Source organism: Pleurodeles waltl, chromosome 10, assembly GCF_031143425.1.
Source record: "Pleurodeles waltl isolate 20211129_DDA chromosome 10, aPleWal1.hap1.20221129, whole genome shotgun sequence".
NCBI lineage: Eukaryota > Metazoa > Chordata > Amphibia > Caudata > Salamandridae > Pleurodeles > Pleurodeles waltl.
The window spans coordinates 1,015,289,656-1,015,302,289 of record NC_090449.1 but is presented as its reverse complement, the minus strand read 5'-3'; the positions used below and the strand labels follow the sequence as shown (position 1 = coordinate 1,015,302,289).

General features: G+C 42.7%; 1 protein-coding gene across 1 annotated transcript in view; it reads right to left on the bottom strand.

Moving 5' to 3' along the window:
* CPNE4 (copine 4) overlaps positions 1-12,634 on the bottom strand; it is a 1,215,102-nt gene that overhangs the window by 153,797 nt on the left and 1,048,671 nt on the right. The window contains exon 11 of the mRNA XM_069211919.1: positions 505-638. Coding sequence (XP_069068020.1) covers positions 505-638 — 134 coding nt within the window. The remainder of the gene's footprint in view (positions 1-504; positions 639-12,634) is intronic.

Sequence of the window (12,634 nt, the reverse complement as noted above, 5' to 3'; positions counted from 1 at the left end):
CATGCCATGTTCCATCATATAACCATGTGAGCTGGTATGTTTGTATGCAATCTGAGTGAAAAGGAAGGCAAAATGTGTTTTCCATGTTTGGTTTATGGAATGGAATATCATAGAAAAATGCTTGTTTTGAGTATTACAAACTCCCTTGTGACAGTGAACTTCTATATTTTGGGTCACCGGGTTGTTAATGTGCCTCTACAATTCATTCCTAGAGGAACTTCATGAGCACTTTTCCAAGGAAGGTATTTGCACAGGGCAAAACACAATGACACAGCTGAGAGCAACCACTTATAGGGTGTTTGTTTCAGATATGTTGAGCTTTGAAGAGAAAGGAGCTGCCCTTTTGAAGTCCGGAGATTTATAGCTTTGTTTAGGAGAAAGTTTGCTAGTCCAAATGATTAAAATACCACCTCTGGCAGGTGAAGTCACATTGTCAGTGTTTAAGAGCTCATATGTGAAGTTCTGGAAAATGACACCAAAGCTGAAGAGGATGGCACAACAGACCTGTCATAGTCTTGGCAAATCTCTCCAACAGCCACGAGTGCTTTCAGGTATTCGTTGGGTTGGTAGGGATGGATATAGTGCAAAGAGCAGCTGTTCCGCGGATCACCGTTCGATGCTGTGAAATCTATAGCTACCTAGAAAGTAAGCAAAGCATCTAGTTAGTGTATCTTTCAAGCCATGATCATTACTTCCATTTTGGTTAGTGGAGGAATAGAGGGTCACCTTGGAATAAATTAACTCATAATTTTGTAACACTCAAAAAAATTAGCAAGTCATAAACAGGACTTATGCGGAATCACACTTCTCCACAAGGAGGCTACGTCTTTTCAAATACTTTGTTCACTAATAAGGCATCACACCAATAGAGAATGGAAGATACATTCCAAGGATAATAACTCATACCCTTCCAAAAGTCATATCCTTGACTGCAGGACAAAGATGGGCACTATTTTTCTGGTGTTGCTCTCACAGTGGCAGCAAACAAGTCACATGTATATAAAAAAGTTAAACTCACAGATAAATTTCAATGTGGGCAAACACCTCTACTTTACCACAACCAGTCCTTTTGATTTGATCATGGGAAATTGTCATTGCTTCAAAAAGGAAGCTGCGTTACAAGTTAGGGAGAGAGCCACCTGCCTCCTGTTAGAAGGGAGAGAATGCCCACCATGTACTTCCATAGCTATGCTATATAAATATGTAAATGACAATATGTGTAAACTGTTGATTGTAGTTCTAGACTTGTTCTAAAATGTGTGTATTTGCTGCTTAAAGACATCTTGCAGCCTATTACATGATTCTAACACCCACTTTCACGCCTTGGAGTATGTAAGTGCTCTGTAGTCCCTTATCTACCAGCAAGGTTCTTATGTACAGCATTTCTAATGAAAATGCTAAGACTACCAATCAATAATAATAAACAAATAAAAATATATATGTTAAGAAACACTCACTAGTAGTGGTATAGGTATTGCACCTCCTATCAAAAAAACTACAATTATGGGTAAGTAATATAAACAATGAAAGTTAGAATTGGTGCTTATACGCTATCATGCGCCGTACCATCAGGGGTACAAATAACAGTAGGCCAAAAGGTCAGCTGTATATAATAGACATTCACTTAGGTACAGAAGTTACAAAAAGTGAAAGTCTGTAACATAAGGGTCCATAGGCAGTAACTTCGAAGCAGTAAGTTTATTGAGTGATGAAAAACTCTGTGGGATCCAGTACCTGTTACGTCACAACAACAGCTGATACGTTTTTTGTCATAAGTGACGTTTTCAAGGCTAATATAAACGCGTTGGGCAGCTGCGTATATCATCCAAGGGTGGCCAAACTTTAGCTTATTTGCATGATGCCAGTTTCTATAAGGTGGAAATCCCAAGTAAACAGAACTTTATGTGACTTTACGTTTTTGGACTTCTATGTCTGAGTGCTAGGGTAACTTCATTTGAGCCTAAAAATATATATGTAGTGATTAGGATCATCAGACACCCTAATGACTGATATAAATTTGGTGACTTGGATACCTCATCTGTGAATTCAGCATTGAAGTCAGTACAGACAACTTGAGCTACACTCCACTCCATTTGTCTAGGATGCCACAGTGTATCCCTTTATGGGAGAAAACCCTAATCGTCTTACAAAATTATACTGACTGCCTATGTTATTGTGAGACCTGGCATTTTTTGCAGCCCCCCCACCCCAAGATGATTGCCTTCTGTTGCTGAATCCGAATTGTTACCATTATGATTCTGTGCACTTTTTTCCTGCTAACAAGAGGTAAAGTACTTGTGCTATCTCCCTCAAGCATGGTATAACTAGCATATACCTGGTTGGTACATTTCGTTTACTTGTACGTCCTTAGTAAATAACACTACCTATAACCAGAGCCTGTAAATTAAATGCTGCTGGTGAGCAGCAGCACCCATTGAACCATCCAATAAAGTAGTATATTAAAACATGTCCCAGGCCTGCCACACAGCCTGTTGTGCAGTTTTAAACTTCCAGTTTGACTTGCCAAAGTAAACCTTTTGTCAGGCCTAAACCTTCCTTTTTAGGGAAGAGCCTGCGAGTGCATGCGCTAGCGCATGCGTCTCGCTTGCAAGACTCTGTTGTGTTCAGTACAGGGCTTGGAACCCACCTGTCGCTCACCATTTGTTGGTTTGCGTCACACTCTTCTTTACAGCCTCCTAATTCATCAAGGCATGCCTGGCATCACTCAGGTTTTTCTGTCTGGAGCAGGGATCAAGACTAATTGATGCAACTAAGGGCCAGATGTAGCAAACGGTTAGCGAGTCGCAAACGGCGAAAATCGCCTTTTGCGAGTCGCAAACCTGAGTTTGCTATGCAGAAATGCATTTTGCGAGTCAGGACCGACTCGCAAAATGCATTTCAGAGTCGCAAATAGGAAGGGGTGTTCCCTTCCTATTTGCGAGTCGGAGTGGTATGCAACTCCATTTGCGACCGCATACGCGGTCGCAAATGGAGTCGCAGTTACCATCCACTTGAAGTGGATGGTAACCCACTCGCAAACGGGAAGGGGTCCCCATGGGGCCCCTTCCCCTTTGTGACTGGACCCCAAATTATATTTTCAGGGCAGGTAAAAAAATGCCCTGAAAAATGCCCTGAAAAAATTCCGAAACAAAAGGTTTCGTTTTTTTTTTTAAGTGCAGCTCGTTTTCCGTTAAGGTAAACGGCCTACACTTGAAAAATTAAAAACTGCTTTATTTAAAAGCAGTCACGAACATGGAGGTCTGCTGACTACAGCAGGCCCCATATCCGTGAGTGCCCATAGTCGCTATGGGGCCGCAATTTGCGACCCACCTCATTAATATTAATGAGGTGGGTCTTTGCGACCCCATAGCGACTCACAGACGGTGTCTGAGACACCGTTCTGCATTGCAAATTGCGATTTGCAATTTGCGAGTCGCTTGGACTCGCAAATTGCAAGTCGCAATTTGCAAAGTTGCTACATCTGGCCCTTAATTACTGCCCGTCCGTTGCTACCAACATGATTGAGGTACTATTTGTTGTTTTTAACTTCGAGTGCCCTGCAAACAGAAGTCTTGTGACTGGCAAAAACGTGCCCAACAGGCACAAAATTGCCAAGTTTTATTTTTTAAAGCTAACTTTATTTTTTTTGCCAAGTCATCTTTTCTCAGTTTCTTCTCATGTTTTCTTTTGTTTTTGCTTGTGGGCGCTGTTGTCAAAAGATGACAATTAACTTGTTTGAGATATGTTGGACCTATTGCATTGCAAATGCTTGTTATTACTTATATGTGACCCCTAAGGTAGTCCCTAAAGCTTATCTCTTCCGTTCACCAAATACTTGGTTACCTTATTACATTTAGCAAGTGCTAACTTCATGTATGGAGCAAATACATATATGCTGTTCACACTCAAATGAATAGTAATTTAAATCCTCTTTAATGCTAAGGCCAGATATTAAGTCACAATTTGAAAATGTTACTTTTATAAAGTTAGTATTTTCTTGTTCCAACAAATTGTGCTTTTCTGCCAGTGCCCTGGGTCACATCACTGTGAATGTCTCTGCTGTTGGGGATTATTTGTTGCTTCCAGACAGTGAGACGAAGGGAGCTTAGGTGTGGACAGGATGAGTGTGGAGGAGCTGTACTCATCCTCACTTACACTTGAAAGGACTCTGCCTACAGTACACACAAAGGAACCTGCACCTAGCCTGTCATGCCTTTTGTCACCGCAGACAGTTTGAAGCCTCGACCAGGTAAAGGGGAAGAGCTTTGCAGAACCGGTGTTGTGGGTAGGTCAGGGTATGCCCCCACACAAAGGATGGCTCCACATATAAATATTGGCCCTCCAGAGCCAGTCATCAGAATGCGAGTGGACCTGTTTAAGATTCAGAAGAAGACCTGCCCTGTTGCCAAATAACTGCCCTGTTGCTTTAAGGACTGCCTTGCTGTCTGAAGAAGGAAGTTTGGACCTGCTTTCCCTGCTCCCAGGCTACCCAGAGTGACTCCAAGGGTCAGTTGGCTGACCTCCTGTGTGATCTACAGGGACACATCAAGCTTCCGAGGCCTCCCTACAACTGCCCCACTGACTATCTGCAACTTAACCTGCCTGGACCTGCTTGAGTTCAGCTGCTGACCACTGCTGGAGTGAGACCTCATCACTAATAGGTGCCCCCAGGTCCTTACTACCCTTGACTGGCATCAGTGAGAGCTCCTTCACAAGATAAAGCTGAAAACCCTGATGTTAGGGCTCTTCACGACTGCACACAGGCCAGTTCGCGTCAAAACTCAGTCCCCTGTGACAATTGCCAGCATGAGCTTCAAATGAGACCTGCTCTTTGCGACGACAGCAACCATCTGCGATGACTGGCAACACAAGTATCCATCGATGACCTAATCTTTGTGCTGTCAATCACCTTTGAAGATTTCAGCGATGTGAGCTCAAGTGATGACCAGTACTCCGCATTGACAGTGACTGCTTGCGACGACCACTCCAGCAACCGCTAGAACAGCAACCGTCAGCGATGCTCAACGTGCCCTTCACGCTGCCAATGGCCTCTTCGTGGCTCCTGCCAATGCAAACCTCCCCCCACAGTTCCTCGCATGAATACCTGAGAAGGTAACTTTTTAGCAGGACTAACCTGGCCCCTGTATCTGACCCATGCTCCATCACGGCCTGCCTGAACCTGTGACTTTCCACCAGCCTAGTGCGACCAGATGACAGTGAGTGCCACTTTGTGCTTTTAGGCGCTATTTGCACAAAAAAAGGTTAAAACGGAATATCCCCAGTTCTACTGATTGGATTTTTGTCGTTCTGGTATCATTTTATTCATTAAAATGTACTTTATTTTTCATAATTGGTTTGGTGGTTTTCTTATGTTGTGTTTTCATTGTATTACTGTTTATATGCTACATAAATACGTTGCACATTGCCTCTCAATTAAACCTGCCTGTTTTTGTGCCAAGCCACCAGAAGGTTAAGCACAGGTTAATTTAGTGAATGTTTGTAATTCATCCTGACAAGAATTGTGTCTGCTGCCTGAGCTGGACTTCCACCCCCACTCAACCAATAATCCCAATTTCTTATAATTATTCATAGCATTTTTAAGCAAGGTTAGCAATGAGATAGATGGACTGCACTCCAGAATGGAAATGCAGCTAGAATGCAATCCAGGGAGTAAATTATCTAACTACCTCCTCTTAGATATTTTTCCCTACTTTGTGTGATGATATGCATTTAGAAGAACACAGGCATCTGCAAGAGAGCTAATAATTTCTCCCACACTGGGTAACAGAATACAGCCATAACAATAGCAGCATGCCAAATCCTCAGATCTACACACATTGTTACATAATATTCCCTTCCTTAGTTGATATTACTGGAGAAAGTAAATCTGAATCTTTGTTTTGTTCAAATAAATCTTTTCTTAATAACTTCTTACATTAGATTTCTAGCATAGATGACATATTCCTCAGTTTGCACTTGACATGTCCGGCCACCACTTTCTTCAATTAAATAGGATCAATTAGTCCCACAATCTATCACAAAACACCACAGGAAAAATATGCAGTTATGTCCACTCAACTATCCTTTGCTTACTTGTAATACTAGTTCATTTTCTATTCAGTTAGCACTGCTTTTCCCATTCTAGAATTGCAATCTGTGCATAGGTGACATAAATATTACTCTTGAGTCTTGTACTTATTTCCTACCTGATAAATACTAGTGTATATACCTTCTGACTGCTGCAATTCCTTGATAAATTGTGTGACAGAAATTCCCCAGAAATTGTGCAACATTAAAAAATGCATATTTCCATAGCTGATTGTATAAAACAAGCTTAAGATGGCCACCATTTGAGCCATAAACACAAACAGCTTGGCAGCCTTCTTTCTCTACAACATTCATTTACTTCCTGTCCCTAGAATGTGACTGGATTTTCTTTTTTATTAGCAAAGTTATTTTCCTATTTGCTGTATTTTACCCAAGAGTACATAAGAATTTCTGTCCAGAAACTCTTGGCAATGATGATTGATCATAGATTTTTTCAAAGTGTTAGTGGCCTTGAACCAGAGCCACTAATAAGCTTCTCTATCATTGGCGTGAGACATTCATTGTTCATGCATTATCTCCATTACAAAGACTAGCAATCAGATCTCATGAACATGTTGGTCACATAAGCTGTGGTTGGATCACTTCCTAAGCACTGTACATCTTATAATCAACAATCTATCCCTGGCCACTTGTACTGCATCAACACCAGCCTTCTTCAGACCATGCACAATTAACCTGATCATTATCAAATGCAAGAGCTACTTCTGTAGAGCCTGCCTTCAACATCTGAAGGCCACTCAAAACCTTCACACTCATCAGATTAGTGCAACCTAAGCCAGAAGATACGACAAGCCAACAATCAAAAAGAAGAAAGGAAAGTACATAAATACATGCAAAACTGGTGGAAGACAGTAAAAGATCCAGCCAACTGTATTCTCTGTAAAATTAATTTGAAGACTTCTATGAGACAACAGAAAAACAATTAAAAATCGGTGACAAACGAAGAGTGGAGCTTTTCGGAGCTTTTCCCCAGTTGCTGGAAAGACCTGTTCACCTTCTTCAAACCAAAGATCTAAACCATTTGAGAGACCATCACAAACAACTGCCCAGGGTCCCACAGCAGCGCTGTTCCCTGTCTATACCACAAGCAACTTTTTCTACATTTGAAGCAATATTCCTATTGCAATTCCTGATTCTCACACGAAAGAACAATGCACCCAACATGTCACTACACCTTGCACTTCATCCAGCATGAAGAACCACCTCAATACTGTACTTTCAAGCACTCTAGGAGACCTGAATGCCTCTCCCGCACTGGACTGAGTGTACAGGCAATTAAGATAGGCTAGAATTATTTATTTGCTATAGAGACCCAAGGGCTGGCCAACTATTACCCCCGTTCAGTGCTTAATTTGAGCAGGTGCTTGCCGGTGGGGGGCACCAGCACTTATTTTTAGGGACTGGCACTAATTGGTCCTGCATCAGATATTTACCGATTGCAAGAGGGGGTAAAAACACACAGATCGGAAAGACAGCGGAACAAAAAGAACGGGAAACTGTCACAGACAAGAAGCAGGAACCTGAGAGTGTGAGATAAAGGGGTAGGGAGTGTCTGGTAGTGGATTAAAGACTAATGGAATTGGTATGTGGAGGGCCCACATTTAATTGCATCGGCCGCAGGCATCTGAGCAGAGTTTCGGACACCAACATTTTTTCTTTCACAAATAAAGCCCTGCCCCATCTCTAATGTTCTTAGGACAGATTTATGGAACGGCAATGAGTGCAGCGCCACTTTCCCTGTGCTCCTTAGCGCCCCCTACTGCTACCATGTGTGCGGCATATTTAAAATATGGCTCACCATGGCGCAGGGTAGGGGGCAATAGCGTCATTTTTTATGACGCTATTGATTTACTCTGCAGGAGTAGCGCCAAAATATTGGTGCTACTCCTGCAGACTACATAGGGGCCCATTATTAATAATGGAATGATCCCTTTTAACGTCTGCTCTGAGCAGGCATTAAATGTGCCATACAAAATGACACAAGGAAATCTCTTAGATTTCCTTGCGCCATTTTTTCGGTCAATCTAAAGGGGGAATGTCCCCTTTGCATACATTATGCCTAGCGCAGGCATAACGTAATGCAAAGGGTTACAAAGTGGCGCAATGCATGCATCGTGCCACTTTGTAGATATGGCGCTAGGATTTTGGCCTCGTTGGGCCACATTAGCGCCAAATAAAATGACGCTAATGTGGCGCTAGGGGCTTATAAATATGCCCCTTTACGTCTGTGTGATCATTGAAGGAAAGCTTAATCAAGGCCTTGTGTCCTCTATAAACATCAGCCAGGGTGCATGCTTGTGAGAAGAATTGAGGACACACTGGCGAAAAGAGGTCTTCACATTCCTTGTCATGAGTGAAAACAGAATTTTGACCTGTCCGGCCTGTCATAGAAATGGAACAATATACTACAATGTACTTCCTGGCTGAATGAGAAAATTGATAAAATCATTAGTCAGTAAACAAGGGCTTATGAAAAGGCAAAACTGAGTGCAAAATTGGCTTATCGAGAGAAGCAATGGCAGGCTTTCCATTAGGTGGTATCATCCAAATCATCGAAAAAACTCTGGAATTTAGTCCAACTCGCCGAAGGTACCTATCAATACTCAACAAGCAATAGCATCAATATGACATCATAGAGACAGCACATGGATATATTATATATAGATCTAACCTACACTGCAACCGATCCTGGAGAATCAAGTCAGATTCCATCTCCCGAACTGTTTACATGGAGGATAAAAGTAGACCTAACGAGCATTTTTAACTGAAGGGCATAATTAACACCAGCAAAGCAAATAGAAATGATTGCACGTCGGGCCCAAATGGCTTACCTCCAGCAGTTTTCAAGTACAATCCGATCTACTGGACTGAGGCTCTAGTGGAGCTATTCTTGAGCTGTTTCGCGAAAGGCCTTGTCCCGCCATCTTGGAAAGGTTCGATTCTGTATCCGATCCACAAATAAGGCTCAAAAGGGGACACGCATAACTACAGATTTATTGCCCTCCTGGATGCGGATTCAAAATATTGTGCATCAATACTGTTAAAATGTCTGAGCACATGGGCTAAAACATAAAAAGATAATCCCAGGGTTCCAAACAGGGGCCCAGATTTAATAAGGCCTGGAGTGTCCTTGCCCCACATTAGCATTATTTTTTATGATGCTAATGTGGCTCAACAAGGCCAAATTTGCTGTGCCAGATTTACAAAGTGGCGCAATGTATGCATTGCGCCACTTTGTAAGCCCTTGCGCCACTTTATGCCTGAGCCAGGCATAATGTATGCAAGGGGGGCGTTCCCCCATTAGGGGGACTGCAAAAATGATGCAGTGGAATCCATGAGATTCCACTGTGACATTTTTTAGGCTATTTTTAACACCTCCACAGAGCAAGCGTTAAAAGGGGGCACACCATTATTCTTAATGGGCCACTATGTACCTTGCAGGATTAGCTCCAAACTTTCTGGTGCTAATCCTGCAGTGTACTATAAAAGCATCAAAAATGATGACACTATTGTCCTTAACCTGCGCCATGGTGCGCCGTATGTTCAATACGGTGCACACATGGTGGAGTTAGGGGGAGCTGAGGGGCGCAAGAAAAGTGTAGCTGCATATAATGCAGCACCACTTTTCTTAAATATGGGCCAGGGTTTTCGCAAGGTAATGCAACAACTGATAACATAATAGCATTATCGGCATTAATCCTACGTGGTATCAAGGTGAAGCAAAACCTTTTTGCATGCTTTGTTGATTTTCGCAAGGTCTTCAACTCAATAAGCAGACATCTGCTGTGGCACAAACTCTAACAAATGGGAATTTCCAAATCAACTGCTCAGATCCATACAAATGTTTTACAGGGAGAACTGGATACAACTTAGAATGGACCATGTCAACACAGGCTTGAAGCAAGGGTGTGTTCTTGCTCCATTATTCTTCAACATGTGCCAAGGTGATATGGGTAAAGGCTTGAAAACACTGCTGACATGTCCGCCAAAGTTAAATAACAACTTTCTGCAGATGATCCAATATGACGATGAAACGATCCTGGCAGTCGCAGCTTGTGGCAAGCATAAGGGGTGGGGTTGTGCAGCGTGCAGGGTGGGGGTGGGTGGGGGAAAATAAAAATTAAATTAAAAATAATTTTAAAAAACACTTACCCCTAGCACCGCCGTCGCCGCACTGCTCTATCTGCTCTTCTGCTGCAGGCACCGGCTCCCAGCCTGCCCTGTTGCCAATCCTGACTCTGCTCAAAGCAGCATCAGGATTGGCTGGGAGCGCCCACCCAGGGCGCTCCGAGGCAAATTGGGATCCTGTGCCTGCTCTCTCCAGCCTGGCAACTGTGTTGCTGGGCTAGAGAGAGCCTACTGCGAATGTGTGTTTGGGCGGCCTGAGACGGCCGGCCAAACATACAGGCGCACTGAGGGGGAGTGGTGTGCACTCCCCCTCAGGGCTCGTCACAGCCTGTGGCCCCACCCCTTTTAGCAAAATTAGATAATAAACACAGTTTATTATTGTTTTTTTGGCAAAAGGTTTGCAGCTGCCGCTGCTGGTGTGGGGAGGCACAGATGAGAGGGTGGGAGTGGGGAGGAGGGGGAGCAACACTCCTCCGCCTTAATGGAGAAGTCACCCCAGGTCCTGCTTGGCCAAACACAGATAGGTCTCTAACATTCAGTAAACCAGCTACAGGCATATTGCTTGAATAATCTATTGCAAATCAACAACTCCAAGACAAATTTATTGCTCGTCTCCTCAAATAAAAAGCAATTTATTTGGAGATTAAATGGGGTTAAGCTGGGCTCGTGGTCTCCACCTTCACCATGAAAAACGGCTGCAGCTATAGCTTCACAAGACCTACATTTGCTCACAACTGAGGCACATAGAATAACAAATTCAATCTTGAAAAGAATCATATCGAAAAACTTTAAATATAAAAGTGAGCAAATTGCTTGTCGCTTTTGCAGTTATAAAACGGACACCCTGGCACAGGTGCTTTGGTGTTGCCCAGGGTTGTATAATGCACCTAAGTACTGAACACTTGCACCCTGGAGAAGGCTACACATTGGCATCTGTGGTGAGGCAATAGCAGCACATGTTAACAGAAACGAAGGGCAAGCAGTGAGTGCCTTTGTAAGGACGGGAGATGTAATCATAGCCAAACTCATATCTGCTAATAACTGAAGTTTATGGCTAATTTTATGAATCTTTTACTCTGATTGTGATATACATTGTACGGTTTTAGTTAACTAACAATAAAGACTATAATTTGTATTCTTATTCTTAATATTCTTATTCTAATCTTTTATCAATGAGCAGAGGCAACAGATCAGAATCAGTAATTCCTTCTTTCGGTAAAAGATCCTCACTTAGGGCCTGATTTAAGAGGCCCTAGTGCCACCTTAGCACCCCCATAGCGACATTTTGTTTATGTTAAGATGGCACTAAAGAGCTTTTTACATGCGCCATAGTTATAACGTGGCACAATGCATGCACTGTGCCACTTTGTAAACCCTTGCGCCACATTATGCCTGTGCATAATGTATGCAAGGGGGGGCGTTCCCCCATTAGGGGGGCTGAAAAAATGGCGCAAGTAAATCTAAGAGGTTTCGTTGTGCCATTTTTTTCGGCACTTTTAACGCCTGCTCAGAGCAGGCGTTAAAATGGGGCATTCCATTGAATACACTGGGCCTCTAAGTACTCTGCAGGAGTAGCACCAAAAAGTTGGCGCTATTCCTACAGAGTACATCAATAGCATTAGGAATTCTGACACTTTTGCCCTTATCCTGCACCATGGTGTGCCGTATTTTAAATGTGGCGCACACATGGTGGCGGTAGGAGGGCGCTAAGGGGCACAGAAAAAGTGGTGCTGCACTGGGTATAGCGTCACTTTTCTTAAATCAGCCTCTAAGTTTCTTTCAAGGGTCGTCACTCTTCTCTTTGTTCTAAGGAAGACTCCTTACTAAGGTCATCACTCAGTGCCAGTATCTTAAACCCACTGTCTTTTGGTGAGAACTAGTTACCTATGACTTGGTGGATGCAAGAGAGACAAAAGTCTTCCATTTAACTGTTCACCAAATGTTATGCCTTGCTCGGCACTATAGACAAGTTAACAACAACTTACTGTACCCCGGATTGGGCACAAGAATATATACACCATAATTAGACCTATATAAATTAAATGGAATAAAATGCATTTCTACATTTTAAGAAAAGAAGAGTATCTTCAAGCCATAAATGTTTCTATGAAAAAAGCCTTGTAAACTATTTTGAAATCATTATGGTAAACGTGTATGTACCTCCAGGGTCAACTAATTTAGTTTTATATGAAAAACTGATGGCGCAAGTACAAGAAGTACAAGTAGAACATAGGAATGCTGAGAGCTCCAGTGAAGACGTTGAAGTGACTCAGGGCTAATAATAGCTTGAATAAGCCGTCTGCTCCAACATTCCAATGTTTGTCTTTCTTGTTCTCTCTTTCTAATTTAGAACACTCTACTCCCTGTGGGTGGAATGTTCTAAAGCCTTATATCCTTG